Below are 17,510 nucleotides of genomic sequence, written 5' to 3' on the forward strand. Positions count from 1 at the left end.
TGGGAGGTGCTTTGATTTACCGTGTTATTGTAAGTGCCTTGGAAGCACACTGTATGCAAGAGTGAATTTAATATTGTCAGTATAAAAAGAAACTAGTTTTAGTTTTGCCAATACATTATAAACAGAAAGGATGAAAGTTGAAAATGCAATTTTTTTTTATTGTGGCATCTAAAAATCAATCACCTCCAAATCAGAACAAGGTAAATAATTTACAGAACCCAAACAGGATTGTTGTTGTCCATCCCCCCGGTTTCTTTAATAAGAATCGGAAAAAAAAATGTATGTTCATCTGTGCTTCAGTGAAATTGTGGTACTGGTTTGGTGAGGTGGGATAAAGAGGAAGGATAGGAATGGAGATTGGAGGTACAGCATTCCTTAGAACAAATGAATGCTCACTGCTGGTTTTAATCTCTAAAATTATGGTTATCTTGAGTGTTTAATGTGAACACTCAAAATCCACCGTAAACTTGCAAAGTTGATTTTAAAAATAGGAGAGAGATTTTTCTCAAAGCCTGTGTTGTTCTTAGTTTGTTGGACAGATAACAGGAAAACAGAGCTGTCGCTTGATCCATGTTCATTTTCTGGCTGCTGGAATGAATTTGGAACTAAATCCCGTTTTTCCACTTGAGCATGTCCTTCTCTAGCAATGTCATGGCCTGGGTGGGGTCACTTGTTCAATACAGCTTTTCAAAATGACTGTTGGATTCTCATCAGCTTACAACATTTCTTTCAGTGCTGGAGAACAGCACAAAGCTAGCTTCGTAAACAGATTGTATATTTGCATATGTACTCTGGCAAAGACAGATTTCTTGATTTAAATGAAGTTGCTCTTTGAGACTTATTTTTTTGCCTTGATATAACAGTGTATTTGTAGATTGAAAATACAGAAGGAACAGATTTCTGTTATGTTTGGATATGGTATAGGTAGCACTAAGAGCTGCGGCATGTATATTTGCTTAAATGTAATCTCAGATTCCAATAGGGACATCACAGCTTGGCTCTGTGTAACACTTAAAAGGTATTTATGCTCTGATTTTGTTGAAAGCTTTGGAGTTGAGCTTTGTATGTTCTGTGGGTCTGTTACACAGATGATGCAGTTTTCAATGCATTTTATTTAGTTTAGGAAACAGCACTTTCTAATATTATTTTCTATGTTTTATTATACATTTTTAGATTGCTACCTAGTGTCAGGAAAGAAATTTTAACAAAATAATGTTTCAAGAATTCTCACTTATTTTCATGTTGCATAATATTATATTTCTGGAAAAATCGGAAGTATCCCTTCAATTGACTTATCCATTAAAACTAAGCCTTTAAAGTTGTGTCTGGATTGCAATAACCAAGTTATTCACTAGGAGACAGCCTGCAGCAGGTGTTCTATGAAATGATGAGGTGCTTGAGTGATGAGTAACAGATATGTGTTGTGCTGCATTAAGGGGAATAAGAATACTGAGAAATAGTAATGCTCCTGGATGCTGATTTGAGTTTACAAAGTTTAGGTGACTCCCCTAGGGTTGCTTTACAGAAATTTGTCAGCATAATAGTTTTATTGTGAAAATATTCTATCAAAATTGCAAATACTCACTTTGCAATTTTAGAGAGAAGTAGCTTTCTGTGTCACATTTCATCTGCTATCTAAATCCTTGATTTTTTTTTTGTCTTCATAGCAATTTTCAGAATTACCTGTCTTACATTGTTGTTTCAGAACTACCTTTTAAGTTCTCATCATCCTATATAGGAAGTTGTCAGTGTTTTTCTGGTAAGTTCTGTGTATTCTGTGTATTGCAAGGAATGGTGACATCTACAATTTTCTTGCAGTACAAAATTAGTTCTAGGTACTTAATGATATTTCAATATTCATATAAAGACAAGAATGTATCTGGGAGAGAAACATTACATGTTTGCAAATAATCAGGTGTGTGATGGCATGAATGTATGATGACACGAAGGCTAATGAAATACGTGTTACTTTGAATAGTAACACTTTGAATAGATCTCACTATCTACGTAAAAGGATGCTTAGGAGTATAGTTACTATTAACTCTGGGGCTGCTAGCCACTGCCTGTAATTCCCTGGAAACTAGATTTGATAGGTATAGGATATTTTGGGAAGACACAATTTTGTGCCATTTCTGCTCTTGGAGATCAGCTTAGATATTATGTGAATATGTGTATATATTTATAAACACGTGTTGCTGTATTAATTAGTTACTAGTGTAACTAATTTGTATTGTCATGGACTTGTAATTCGCTGTCTGGCTCTGAACTTATATTTATTAAAATATGTTAATACTCATTATGTTAACACATCTATGAAAGCATTCCATTACTTGTCATAATTTGAGAATTACATTTGAAATTGGAATATTGTTGCTGTTTAAAGTTTGACCTTTTGAAACATGCTACTGATTTTTAGAACTATTATGGCACCATCTGCTGACCAATGTACAGACTGGCAATGTCACCTGGTTACCTCTTTGTGAATGAGCTTCCAGTTTAGGAAGCAGAATCATGAGGAGAAAGGGTGATTCTTTTAGTTTGCTTACATTTGGGAAAAATTATTTTTAGTAGGAGATATTATTACAAAGGCAAAAGTCTGAATCATAACACAGGTTTAGTTGTCTAGTCACCTGGATTATTGCTTAAGGCTTCTCCATGAACTGTAAAGCTTTAAAAGAAGGAATTTGAGGGTTTTTTTGCTATATGTGGCATGTAGGATTGTTCTTATTTATCAAAGTGTTACCTTCTTAGCCTACGAAGAGGAGCCATAACAGCATGAGTTCAGGCCCCAGCTCCAGTGGTCTCGTTGCAGCCTGGGAAACCAATGGGCTTTGACAGCCTTCTGCCCTGTGGCTACTGCAGAGATTCATAAAAAAGCCGACTCTGCTGTCTGTCTCTTTAGCTTCTGCAGTTAACCTTGATTTTTTTTTTTTTTTTTTATGCACAGTGGTCATCAGGGAAGGAGCAAACTGAAACAGTGTCACATTTGGTGTGTAAATACCTAGATTTGAGTTTAATTGCTAGAGATCATCTTTGAATAATCATTCAAAAATAGGTGATTAGATTTTATGCATGTAAGACATACCCATTTCCTGTGGGTTTTCTGTTGTAAAATTTTTTTATCGTGTTCAGTAGTTTGCTAAAGTGTTGATCTTTGACTGTAGTCTCATCTATTTTTTTTTAGGAATGTGCTTAAAAATGAATGTAATTCAAATTATTAAATTCAATTTTCAAAGTATATTTGTATGTATATATGGTTCTGTGTCTTTATAAATACAGATAAGGATGCAAGTTCCCATGGGAGAACTGGGGCTCTCTTGGATTGATATTTGACCAGAGAACAATATTTAATTGGGAGCCATGTGATGTAAATGTCAGGTTGATATAACTAAGCTGGTTTTAGGGATGTTTTTGCTTTCTTAAGGATCTCAAAACTGAAAACTGCTTTCTTGAGTTGTTAATTTATTCCTTTGTGTTCCCAGCACTCCATGTCTTTGCAATTGTAGTAATCCTACTGGTTAAACTAGACTCGTTTACACTCTAAAATTTGAATGACTATTCCAGCTAGGATTTTACTTTTTTATGGTTTTTACATCAACAAATCTTATGTGTTGAAAGCAGCAAGCATATTGTTGATATAAATGATGTGTCCTAACAAACTGTAATGCAGAGCAGTCTTCTGCTGTGCTTCAGAGTATTTAGAATATTTATGAAGGTAACGATTTTAAAAATAAATATGGTGCTCCAGGAAATTACATGGCTTTTAGGTGCACTGAGCTATACTTTATATCAGAAGAAGTAGGTTGATAATTTCTTTTTTTTTTTTCTTCTATGACATGATGGTTTATCTGTGAATCCTAGTAGACTGGTGGAGGTATAACTATCAAAGCAATTTTTATTTCTTGAGTTTGCTATAAATTTCAGAGGCAAACTGAAAAAAGAAAAGTTTATGACTACCTCTTTCTACTTTTTTCTACTTTTATGTACTCAGAAAATAAGTAAAATGAGATCTAGAAACGTATGGAAAAAGGATTTGGTTTGTTCATCTATGCTGATAAATAAGAAATGCCATAATAGAAGCAGTGAATTAAAACGTGGATCATCATAGAAAGCTTCATTTCATGGCAGTTGGTTTTAGCTCAACGTTGTCTGTGATCTTGGAACTATTATTTTTTTGTTTTTCTTTCCCTTTCTCTCACCTTTTTTTTTCTTTCATGTTATACTTGGTATGTCTTCTTTTTATATCTTACCTATAGTGTTAGGAATCCTTCTGGTCAGAAAACTGCATTTCAAGAATTGCTGCTAGGAACTGGAAGAAAGGTATCAACCAACTGACCAATCTGTATATTTGAGAGGAAAGAGTGGTAAGGAAAGAATTTAGCATTCTGTTCAGCCTTCAGGCCTCAACTCTGACCAGCATTAGTATCTTCTCAGTGGAATAAAAAATGGAGAGAAAGGGATGAATGGAGAGGAGAGAGAATATCTGTTGTCCTTAGTTGCTTCCTGATCAGCACCCTTGCTTGGGGAAGTTGTAGAGTTATGATTAGGGCAGATTATCTGCTCCCTGATAAAGTGTGACCTGTTTTAACAAAGTCATTTTCTCTTCAGCAAGTGCCACATTGTTTCTAGTGCTTTTTGGCATCCCACCCCCACCTTGGTCCTTGCAGTTTGGGTAGACATTCAATCTGCATGAGCCAAGTTTTCTGGAGGATTACAAAAGATACAGGTGTTATCACTTGTTTTAATGTACATGGGTTTAATGTCAATTGCAAAATCTATCAAGATTTTTCCCTCTCTGTTCAGATATTGGTAATACTTCTATTTGAGCATCTTCCTTAAGATTCCTTCTCTGTTGTCTACTCTTGCTGCAATATTCTTATTCTCTTTTCTCAATGCAAAATGAAATATGGATTTAATGTTACCTTGCAATACAAAAAAGGTGAGATGAGGAGAACCCTATCCTGCTGCAGCTGTTATAGAGCTTAGGAAAATTATAGGGGCAAAAATATATACTGTGCTTAATACTATGTAGTAAGAGCAAATGAGAGTTTACTTGGAGACAGGAGAGGAAGAGAACACGACTGAAATTTAGAACTCTGAATTCTCAATCTAATTTGATTTATTTCTTAATCTGAGACAAATGCTGTCTGCTTCTTATTTCCATTTTCTTTCTGGTGCATTATTGGCTGGGTGGGATCTTGTGAGATCTTTGCTAGCAGTGCAGGAGGGGATCAGGAAAAAGCCCTTTCCGGAAAACGGTGATTACGTGATCTGCTTGACTACAGTGAAAGTAACATCAGAGGCTTTACAAACTGCAGTAGTAGACTGATGGCGGAACTCCAGTGTTTTGTCTCTCCTATCTCTGTTTTTTGGTGAAGTACAACACTGGAGGATCGGACAGAGCATTGAGATAGGGAGTATGGGGATGGTAGGTAGACCCAATTTTCTGTTCCTCGAAGGGTGACTAATCCATGCTAAAATGCAACTCTAGAAAAGAAATTATGTAGTAGAGAAGGTAGGCATTTTGGGAAAACTATGCCTTGTACTGTTGGTCAGTGCCCTTGTTCAGTAAATTCATCTACTTCTTCACAGTTCATTCAGACTACTGGGAGTATAAAGAAATATACAGGCTTAGGAAACAGGTGTGTTTTGTTTTGTAGGTATTTTCTCTCTATTCCTAATTTTTTTCTCCTTGGAAATGAGTTTATATGAAACTGAGCTCCTGAAAGAAACTGCCTTCTGCTGTGGGCATCGAATGAAGGCTTTAAGTGGACATGGACAGACCTATTCATACAGCACAGGGGCTGTAACAAGGTTCCCTTGTTTCTGCAGTATAAACCCAAGTTCTCCTTTTAACTATAACTTTATGAAAACCTGGACACATTGAGATGCAGAACCTTTATTTCACACTGAGCAAGTTTGTACCACCCACTGCTTTCCTGTCTAGATTTAATCAGTTAAGATGTGTAAACTTGATGTCCTCAGTTTCTTTTATTGTTAGAACAATATCATAGCAATGTGTTTACTTTGCTCAGTTCAAAGGAATTTTTTGGAGATATCTCCTTTTGACCATATAACCAAAATGTGATCTTAATTTTGAGAGTGGTAGATAATGAATTTTTATTAGTTTGTACATTTATTTTATGTATTTCTTCATATTTTGAAAAGTAAAAAAGCATACAGGAACTATAGTGGTTTTCATGTACTTCTTTGAAGATTTGCTTATCAATTTTTATGAAGTTGTTTTAGCTACTTTATGAGAAGGAATTAGTTCTATTTTAGAGCTATATGTGAAAAAAATCACACCATCTCTGTTAATAATGAAACCTGAATTTAGTAAGCAGCATGGATTGTTATTCACTAATCAGCAGAAATTTTGATTTTTCTCTCAGGAAAAGTTGATTTTGATTTTCTATATATATTTATTTTTTTGTTTGATAACAAAATTTTACATTATAATATTAAGATAGATAACCTACCATTAGGAAAGAACAACAGCATTTCTGTGTAAAATTCCAAGATGATAGCAAAATGTAATTTGACTAGTAGTAGCTTTAAAACTAGCATACTAGTACATGGCTTTAAATAGCAAATTCTTGAATCTCAACCATCAAATGGAAAGCTGCCTTTCAGAGGCCTGTTACCTCTGAGATAAATAATACTTATATGATGTTTACTACTCTATCACAAGCTTTATCAATATTAATAAAACTTCAAGTATTTTATTAAAAGTGATAGAAATTACATAACTGTAATACTTAAGCTTGAAATATATTTAGAAGTCTCTAGTGTACTAGTAAAGATACTCACTTTTCATTTACATTTCCCCATAGGGGAATGTTTTGGTTTTAGATGGTGAAGTGCTAAGTGCTGAACAAAGAAACACCCACAACATTGGGTCTCAAGAAGCTTACTTAATATGAATTTGTAATAGTTCAAGGCTCCTGTGTCTAAGCTTCTTTATAAGGTAACTGTCAAGATTGTTTCCTTTGGCTTAGTATTGTTCATCTCTTTTGTCAGAATGGCTTCTCTTGTATATTTCGGCATCTATTAACGTCCTTAATTTTTCCTCCCCTCCTTGGGAATAGCTTAGTTTAACTATTTCTGACTGCCTGTGAATGTGATTTGGAAAGCTGGAGGCAAAGTATTGCTGCTGCTTTATAACCTAAACTAGTTCCCAGTTGACTTCAAGTGCAGTTAAAAGTGTTGAGAGAGTTAATTGCATCCAGCCTGAACTAGATAACTTACTTGACTCTTTTTTTGGGCAGGGGTGAGGCAACAGCTGTTGAGTTTAGCAGGAATCCTGAACTAATAGCCTCTTGACTCTACAAGCATGCAGTGATCACCATCAGTTGTAATGAAGAGGGTCCAATGTTGTAAAGATAAAAATGTTGTGTTGTAAGTAACCTGCTAAACTTCAGGCCAGACAAACAGACCATCAGTTTAAAATTAATTGTTTTCAGAAGGGTGTAAAAAAAAATGCCAGTAACATCTAATGGAATCTAACTATTTTAAACTTGTGTTGCTTATTTTTGTTGACTCACTTCAATACATTGGATAAAAAATAGTTATATTACATTTTCAAAGCAATGCAGCAAAATCCAGTGCCATGCAGATAACAAAATTTGTTCATTTTAGTTAACATTAGTAATATGTATTGAAAAAACATTAAGATTAATTATTATTATTGCATATCCTGTTGTTACAGTATCATGATCTGTCTTTAATTTCACTGAAGGAAGAGTAGTTAAAAGTGATGAGAGTATAAGCATTATGTATGATTTTTTGTTGCTTGATATGAACTCCTGATTAAGAATGCAATGTTAATGTAAAAAAGTATGCTTGCCAGCATTATTATTAACTTCAATAGTATCACTGACTTATAACTTCCAATTTTTTTTATATTCAGTCTAGTGCTCACCATCCTTTTGTCCTGTTCTTTGGTTATCTTGCTCTTTCATTTTCTTCCAATAATTTCTTTCAAATTGGTAAGCATCCCTGAATAGTAAGGGGGTTGTATCTGCTAGTTTTACTGGAGAAGGTGGATACTCTTTGAAATTTTCAGTTTCTGGGTCAGCTGAGGTGCCAAGTAGAAAGAGAACTGAAGTTACATAAAAGACAAATGCATTTCAGTGGGCACACTTAAATTTTTATCAAGGAGAAGGAAACTATTTCTAGATGTATCTGTCTAGCTTGGTCTTTTACAAGTCTGTACCTGCAGAGCACCAAGTTTTAGTGGACTGGTTTTATTTGTGAACTGAGAATTTGAAAAGAAGTATTTCTTTAACCCTAATAAGTTTAATAATCTACAAGAGTTTCCAAAATACTGCAAATAATTAGTCAGTAAAAGTAGTGATGCTGTGTAACAAAACTGTTTTTGTTGTTGCTTTTTTTAGTGTCAGTTGTGACAATGACAACTGAAGTTGGCTCAGAGACTGAAGTAAAGAAAGATTCTGAGCAGCTGGGACCAGACAAAGCCAAGGACAAGCCTGAAGAAGCATCAGAGACTCCAGAAAATCAAAAGTCCAAGGAAGCATCCTCTGAAGAAGCTCAAGATTCTTCTCTCCCAGAACCAACTAGCCAAAGTAGTCCAAGTAGCCAGAAGAAGCAAAAAGCTTCACCTGAAAGCAAGGGTATTTCTCGTTTCCTTCCCCCCTGGCTTAAGAAACAAAAATCATACACCTTGGCAGAGCCCAAAGATGAGCCCAAGAAAAAGGCCACAGGGGAAGAACAAGTAATTGAAGAAAGCGAAAGCCAGACACCAGAGGGGGTGGCTCAGCCAAGAAAGAGCTTGGAAGAAGCAGCTGAAAATCACCATAATGCTAAAGCAGATGACAAGGAAAAACAGTCTGTCAGCAGTGCTGAAACACCACAGGTACATGTGGGGAAATCTCATAGATACTTTAGAGTAATTTTAATGAAACCCAATTCATGACTTATGTAATTCATACAAAGCTTTGTTAGTATCATATTGGGGGAAGAAATGATAGCTACTCCAGTAGCTAGGCTTCAGTATTGATTTTTGTGAAGTTGTATGTCAGTTCTTAACATTCAAACTTCATATTATAGGTTTCCAAAGATAAGGTGCATAGAGAATATTTTATATGAGGAGGGGCTGAACAGTTGGTACTAGTCAGCCTGGGGAAGAGAAGGATCGAGGGGAATCTTACCAATGTTCTATGCAGTTAGATGACAAAAAACAATGGACCCAAATAAAAACCATGACATTACATCTCAAATCTCAGGCAAATTCTTTTTACTGTGATGGTGATGGGACCTTTACTTGGTAAGGAAAGGATGTAGCCCAGGTGATGATGGTGCAGAGGATAGGCCTCCCAGGAGTAATAAAGCAATGGGTCAAACACTGAAACAGGTTGTAGATGTTGTGGAGTCTTCACCTGGGAAGAAAATAAAACCTCAACTAGATATGGTCCTGGGTAAACATCTCTACATGCCCCTGGAGGGGCCCTAGGCAGTTGGACTAAATGATCATTGTAGGTCCCTTCTTCCTGCCTCCTCCTTTCTCTAGCAGTACATGCTGAGGAAATTTCTGACATTTCTTCCCAGTACTAGCAGAAAGGATTGAATGGGTAATCACGTCTCAGCCTAGGCATTAACTCTGTCTCTGTGTAGGGAGGAAGCATGTACCTTCTTATGAGGGTGAGACCTGTGGATCATCTGAAGAAATTTGAAACAAACAAACAGAAAATAAACAAACAACAAAAAACCAAAAAAACCCCCAACCAACCAAACAAAAAGAACCACCAGAAAAACCCAACAAACACCCAACCCAAAAACAAGTGAAGTACAGTTTTTGACAAACTATGTTTGTCCAGTTTAGCTGGATTTCCAGAGGGATGGCAAACCCCTACATCTCTACTCAGAGATCAAACCCTTAGTCTGATGCAGGACATGCTCCCAAACTGAATGACTGCAAACATTTTGAGGTGTGAAGTACCTGTTATTTCCTTGGGGAGGTTTTTTTTTCTTGTTGTACTCATTTTTAGAAATGCATGAGCCATTTCTCTCAGAGAAACGTAATAAAACAAGAGCTGGAGAACAACAGTATTCCATCAGAGTGAGGGTCCATCTGGCCCAATACTTGGTCTCCAAAGTGGCTAACCACAATGGACTATATGATCATGAGGTCCCTACCAACCTCAACCACTCTGTGATTGTGTATCACTTGTGTTTAATGAATGCTAGGTTTAAGTTAAGTATAATTCCTGGAGCTTCTTGAGTTCTTTCTCTTAGGAAAAAAGGCAATAAAACATAGAAAAATTATCTAATTTCAAGGAAAGGAAAAAAGGCACCTTCTGTGGTTTGAGAGCTAGAATATCTGGTCCCCAAGGAAGACCTTAATACTTGTGCTGGTTGTTGTGCTTCTAGTATGTGCATAACTTTAATGAAAAATTAATGTCTTATTTCTTAGTAGCTTATAAAAGAAATGTACAAGTTAAAAACATCCACCTTCCTGACTTGCAGTCATTGTTTAACTGTGTTTTATATAGCTTGTCAAAGAAGATGGTAAAGAAATGGAAGTAGAGAAAGCTGCAGAGAAAAAGGAAGAAAATGAAGAAGAAAAGGAAAAAAGGGAAACAAAAGAAGTGCAGACAGCTGAAATTAAAACAGATGACATTCCCCAGAAATCTCCCAAGAAAATCAAAACTGTGCAGTGTAAAGTGATGCTTCTGGATGGCACAGAATACAGCTGTGACCTAGAGGTAAGGCATCTCTATATAAAGAGCTTTTTTCTGCAGAGAAAAGGATAATTTGGTTTTTTGTAGTAAGTGTTTAATGCTATCACTAGAGGTCAGTTAACATTTCAGTTTAAAGCTCCAATGTTAAGACTATATCAGTTTATTCTTAAAAATACCCTCTGAGGTACACGAACAAATCCTTTCAATGCTGATCACTTGACAGCTCAAACTAGATATTTTTTGTAAGACATTAAAATTTTCCTGAAGATGTAGGGTCTCATGTACTAATGAAGTTTTTTTTTGAGTTAATGCATTGATTTTTTAAAGTTATCTCAGTTGGAGATCTGAAGTTTAAAAGAAGTTCTCTTCAAAGAAAAATTCTGCTACAGGTATAAAACATGTATTCATTTTTAAAGCTATGTTCTAGTTCTGAATTTTCGTAGTTGCATGGATTGCTTGTTTACAACTGTTAATCACTGGGTTAGATATTTTATATATGTGTCTATTAAATCTGACTTAAAATCACTAATAGAAACAGGGATTTTGAGCTGTATGGAAAAGAGCTACTTGGCTTTTATGGCCTTCATACCCTTTGAATATATATGTGTCCAAGTTCTAAGTCAAATGGTAGCTTTTTAATATTTTAGACCAAGACTAAATTGAAAAATGTGTAACTAAAGGAAAGTAGGAAACAAGTTGCATTTCAATCTTATTTTAGTGAAATAAGCCTTGGTTTGAATTCTGAGAATTTTTCTGTGAGTAGGTAGTAAGATTACTTCAGGCTAGTACTGTTCTCAAGAGGTGTCAGTCACTTCAGTACAAAGGTGTCAGATTGTTTTCTATTATGAAGTTCAGTTGTAATCACTTTTGCCAGTAGGAGATGCAACACTGACTGTGGTAAACTGCAGGACGTCTTCATGCACACTTTCTGAAAGATCTGGAATTGTTTTAACAAATTCCCTATTTTATGCTAGACTGATGGATACGCTAGAAATAAGCTGGGAAATAATACTGGGATATGATGTCCCTTTGGAAAGAAGACAGTGTTCCTTATAAGACAGTTGGTATTTGGAAACCAAGCTTTCAGCCAGTCAGTTGTAAGAAACAGTAAAATTTGCATAGCTCTGTTTTGTAATTCCATTAACCTTTGCAAATGCTTGAAAACTACGTTCATAGTGCCTGAAGGCTTCAACCTTGAGTCTCAAAGGTTGTATAGGTGATATTTTCAGAAGTTCTTCTAGCTAGTAGCACCAAAGGCCGATACTAATAATGAGTCTTGGTTCCCTTACACAGCTGCATCTTAATCATAAAAGACTATCTGCTTTTCAGCAGTTATTTTTGCAGGACAGAGCTCTAAGCTGTTCTTGGGTCCAATTATTTTTAAACTTTGGGGAAATGAGGAATCCAGTGAATTAAATAGCTGGTGAAGTCTGTTTGGTTTTCTGATGGTTCATGTGTTGCTTCCAGTCAGTCATTCTCTTTGTGAAATGTCTCATTGGTAGTCATACGAGATGGCTCTAAAGTGATGAGAAGTTTATGTGGCCAGATAAGCTGCTAGTTTAGAATATCATAATTTCCATTTATGGGTTCAGTAAGCTAAAGAAGTGACGATGATTCAGCATGTTCTGCAGAATGGTACTTGATGCAACACTCACAGCAAGTAGACTTTAAAGTGAGTGTTAGAACCACAGTATGTTGGTAGTTATGTACAGAATTAATATTTTTTTGTAAGAGGTGATAATTTCCTTACTTGGGTCAATTCCTCCTTTACATTTCTGTCCTGTGTTTTACACTGGAGTATCTGCTTGTTTGAAATGGAGAGAAAGCAGTTGTCCTGGACCACACTCCTGAACATAGTTGTTATATTTTGCATGGTGAAAGTAACTGATCTGCTATGGTGCCTAAGCTGAATATCTGAGTTAGAAAGGAAAGTTAAAAATCTCTGCCTTTTCTAAAACTAGACATCTAGATATATCTTCCATATTGATCTAAGGACAAAACAGTGCCAATGTTATGGCATTTCCTAGACTGAGCTGATTTCTTGAAAATATTCTGATTTTTGTCTAATGTAAATTATTCAGTTTTTGTAGTACACACATCACAAACCACTTGGTGGTGCAGGCTTCTGATTGAAGCCTTTTGTCTGCTCTTGTGCTGTTTCGTTTTTTCCAGTGTCTATCAGTCAGTTCCAATGCTGTTTGATTGTGGATTTCTTTAGACTCCCTTAGTATTTTAATTGCTCCCTGTGTACAATTCCTTTTGTTCTGTGATATAGTACTGGATGGGTACTACTGAACTGTTCTTCCGGATCTTGCAAAACTAATAGACAAGACTAAAAAAGATGCCTGTTTTTTAAGCCTTTTAGAAGTTTCATAATAACTTAAATCTTATTTCATGCGTTAATACAGCTTGCTTTTTAAACCTGTTCTCTAATAAAACTCTTCCTGTCAGCAAAGAAATTCTTTTGTTGTTTATCAATGTAAAATACACCTTTGAAATGTTTTGCTGCAGTTTGATGGAATTTTTAAAGTTTCTGTTCTATAGTTGATACTAATACAAGCTTTCTAAGGCTTCCATTTATAAATTTCTATTCTTGATGTTAAAACTGAACAATTTCAGTGTATGTTTCTTAAAATACAGTATTTTAATCCTACATGGATCTTACCTGATCGTGTCAAATATAGAACACTGCACCATAAATTAAGTTGTAAAAAGCAATAGTGAAGCCTTCATTAATGTTAGGCTTGCTTATTTTTTATGCTGTGGTTCCAGCAGAACATGAAAAATATACTACAGAATAATTGCTCTCTGCAACACATTGTGTAGGGAGTTACGTACTTATGGTCTAAAGTTGCAGGAATTTTGTCATGAGAGGTTCTTGAAAAGTTTTTATTTAAGTATTAGTATCAATATGTATGGAGAAATATATATACCAAAAATTGACATAGATATAGTAGTAACCCTGGAGTAATTGTTGGTTTTGTTTGGTTTTCCCTCCCCTGCATAAATGATGTTTATATCTGCATGGTATCTCTGTATATTAATTAAAGGCTATATGAGTTTTATCTTCCTGGGCTTTTCCCCATCCTAAAATGAGACTTAAATGAAATTGTGGCTTACCACAGAGCTAAGATATCATTTTGCATTTATAATGAAAAATTCTATTCTGCAATATTTTAAGTCTGTCATGATTCAGTTAAGTTGTTTGATAAGAAATGTTTTCTTATTACTTGCAATAAGAGTTTGCTGTAAGAACAGAAGAAAAAATTAATTAAGGAAGAGAACAATGTGTTATAGAAACAATTTGTTTCGTATGTTCATTTAAATAATTTGTAGGACATGAGCAGTGCTGACTGCAATTTTATAGATGAATTCATGTTCTTAAATACACATAGAGTTTTTTTATGTTCTACTGCTGTGCCAAAATATGTAGTGTCAGAAGGCTTCTTCAGTCCTTGGGAAGACTGTGGTACAAATCCTTTTTTAACTTTTTCAGGACAAAAAGATGTTTGGAAGTAGTCAGGATGGATTTACAAAGGGGAAACCATACTTTCTACCATGTGATGACTGATTCTGTGGATGTGGGGCAATCTGTGAATATAATCTCAGCTTTAGCAAGACTTGACATTTTCCCCATGGTTGTTCTAGGCATAGGTGTTCTAGACATGTATGGGCTAAGTAAGTGTACAGAAGGGTTTGCCAGAAACTGGCTTAAGTTGTGATCAGCAGCCGGAAGTGTAGCTGGAGGCATTAACAATACTAAAGGCATTGATACCAAGGCAGTTAATGATCTGGATGATGGCACAAAGTTTGTCCTCAGCAAGTTTGTAGGTGATGATAAATCTGGGAAGAGTGGCGGTGATATATCACAGGGACCTGGATGAGCTGGAGAAATGGGCATGTAGGACTCTCATGAATTTCCACCAAGAGGAATGCAAAACCCTGCACCTGAGGAGGAATACGACCAAGTATCAGCACGGGCTGGACTGACTGTCTGGAAAGCAGCTTTGCACAGAAAGACCTCTGTGTGTATGTCCCAATAGAAAAGGTGACCGTGGGCTAGCAGTGGGCCCTTGCAGCAAAAGTCAGCAGCTTCCTGGCCTGCAGTAGCTGGATGCTGGCAGCAGGTCAAGGGAGAGATGGTCCTTCACTCGCTGCTCAGTACCTGGAGTGATGGGTCCAGTTCTTAGCTGTCCAGTGCAAGAGAGACTTGGACATTCTGGAGACAGTCCAGCAAAGGACTACAACACTGATTAAAGGCCTCAAGCATCTGATATCTGGGGAAGGACTGACAGAAGTGGAACTGTTCAGCGGGGAGAGGAGGAGGCTGTGGGATGTTTTAGCCTTGTGTATAAATACCTGGCTGGGGGATGAGCCACGCTTTTAAGTGATGCCAAGGGACAGATTGAAAAGAAATGCACACCAACTGAAGAACAGGGAATCAACTGAGAAAATGAATGTGAGTGTATATCAACTGAGGGTGACCAAACACTAGAACAGTTTCCCTAGATAGATATTGAAGTCGGCACCCTCTGAAATCATCCAAATCTTTTAAGACAAGGCCTTGACCAGCTCACTGTGACCAGGAATTTCAGAAAAGATGACCTCCAGAGGTCTCTTCAGACCTCCGCTAATGTACATAATTGTAGCTATATTTCACTGTTGTAGGAGAATAATTCAGGAATTATTATAAGTGTGTTAATAATTTAGTCTATATAATGCACATGGCACATGTACTGTCAATTAAAAACTGATGATAGCATGAATAGTATCAACATACAATTACTGTTAAAGCAGTAAACCCAATGGCATACCTGTAACTTCATTAAGTTGACTAACAATGTAAGAATTGCAGAGCTGGTATGCAAACTGCCCCTAAAAATATTGCACAGATTCCTGGTGAACACTACCATCTTGGCATTCTGCAAGGAACTATCTAATGTGCTAGCCTAGTAACTCTTCTTCCCGTGCCTGGTCTTGGTGATTTGAAGCTCTGTTATGTTGGAGGGTTTCACCTACTGCCTGTTATGGTGTGGCAAACTTATTGAGGTGAAATGATGTTTGAGTTAAGCACTTTGAAATATTAATCTTCATGCCAGCTGTGACTTAAAATTTTCACCTCAGAAAGATATTTCAGATACCTTTGAAATAATTAGGTGCTATTGCTGAAAAAATGAGTGGAAAAACAACATGTTTTAGAGTGTAAATGGAAACTTTTGTTTATGTCATCTTAGGTTCTAAAAATTCATAGTTTTGTATATTGCCCTTTTAGCAAGATGGTTACTTCTCACCTCTTTCTGCTTTTAGCAAAAAGAGTTCCCTAAAATCTCAACTGTTTGTCACTGTTGTCCTAGTACCTGTTTTTATCTTGGTTTTTTTTTGTTTATTTGTTTGTTTTTTAATTTGAAGTAAGAAAATAAATTCCTAAATAATTAAGAACAATTGGAAAACTGCACTTTGAGACTTCATACTGTCTGGGAGGATAGATGACTTCAGGCATAATATCCCTAGCAGTTTCGATTGACAGCTTCTAAAATAGCAGCTCTTTTGTTACTGCTCATTGAATTCCATGATCTATGTCAGTTGTTTAATCTGACAGCTATCTCTTTTATTTCCTTCTATTTTTCCCTTATTTTAAAAAGTAATCTTAGAATAGATTCAGGTTTTAGCTGTGCAGTTCTAACAGTTGTTTTACTTTAATTTCTATTCTTTTTTCTGTTCATCTTGTTTGTAATTTTTCCTGAAAGAACAGAATATTCTGTGTGCTTAGGAAGAAATACCATTTCAGTAGACCAGAAACTGCTCACTAAACTGCTGTCCACATGATAGATTTCTATCCTGCTTATATTCCCTTTTGCTTTGTGAGCTTAATTTAGTTTTAGATATATTTGTGGCTACATTTCTTCAGCTCCAGTGCTTTAAAACACTCACTTAATTTTTTATAGCATGAGTTTTTAATTTTGGATACGGAAAGAACAAAACCTTGTTTCGTATAATGTCTTGTAAAAAAACATGTACAACCATTCCCTGTCCTCACTTTCCCCCACTCAACACTGAAGCTGATTTTGTTCTTTATTTTGCTAGGTGACATGTTCGGTACAAATTAAATTAGCTAAATTTCTCAAAGATGACTGGATTTAAAAAGAATTTTTCAAGCTTAAAAATGGATATTTCAACTCAATAAGGTGCTAATAAGCTTTTAAAGAATACGTAAGACAATTGTATTGGAAAAAAGGTTATAGTTTTTGCTTAAGTTTGGTGTTTAACAATAGAGTTCACCTGGAATTATTTTTTTGAAGTGTATTATTGCTGAGATTTACAGTAAGCAGCAAAAGCTCCATAGAGGTTGTCTTGGACCAGGCTCTCCAAGCTTCACTAAATGTTTTTAGAGATTTGGTATTTATCAAGTGGGAAGTGGATATCCTAACTTGCTGAAAATTGAGTTCAGCTTGTGTTGGTTTATAAGTAAACCGGTGGGAGAAATGAACCCAACTCAAGAGAGATTACAAGTCAGAGTTACAATCTACAAAAAGATTACAATAAATGCAATGATACAGAGAAAACTGGTTTTAACCCACAAAGACAGGTGTATAACCAGCACCCTGGGACAAGAACAGAATGGTGTTTGTCACCCCCCTGTGCTGAGCACCACGTGGCCCCACTGGGTGCAAAGTAAATGAAAAGGAAAACCTGTTGGTCTGGATGATGGTTGTGGTCCTGTTGAAGTGATGATCACAGTCTTGTCAAGGGTGGCAGTCACAGTCCTGTTGAAGTTCTGGTCCTCCTCTGGATCCGAGGAGTGGTACCAGA

The 17,510-nt window shown here is 36.0% G+C and overlaps 1 protein-coding gene across 23 annotated transcripts in view; it reads left to right on the forward strand.

The window, feature by feature from the left end:
* EPB41L2 (erythrocyte membrane protein band 4.1 like 2) overlaps positions 1–17,510 on the forward strand; it is a 113,846-nt gene that overhangs the window by 37,036 nt on the left and 59,300 nt on the right. For 16 of the 23 annotated variants that reach the window (XR_007905307.1, XM_051792529.1, XM_051792506.1 and 13 more), the window contains 3 exons: positions 7,269–7,398; positions 8,397–8,875; positions 10,512–10,724. Coding sequence is in view for 22 of the 23 variants with exons in the window: in XM_051792529.1 (XP_051648489.1) it covers positions 7,389–7,398; positions 8,397–8,875; positions 10,512–10,724 (702 nt within the window). In the remaining variant the exon portion in view is untranslated. Of the gene's footprint in view, positions 1–6,833; positions 6,968–7,268; positions 7,399–8,396; positions 8,876–10,511; positions 10,725–17,510 lie in introns of all 23 variants that reach the window. The other 7 variants (XM_051792512.1, XM_051792510.1, XM_051792515.1 and 4 more) reach the window with 3 other exon arrangements.

The sequence above is a fragment of the Manacus candei genome, unplaced genomic scaffold, assembly GCF_025592945.1.
Source record: "Manacus candei isolate 608988 ecotype Guabito, Panama unplaced genomic scaffold, ASM2559294v1 h1tg000034l, whole genome shotgun sequence".
In the NCBI taxonomy this organism is placed as follows: Eukaryota; Metazoa; Chordata; class Aves; order Passeriformes; family Pipridae; genus Manacus; species Manacus candei.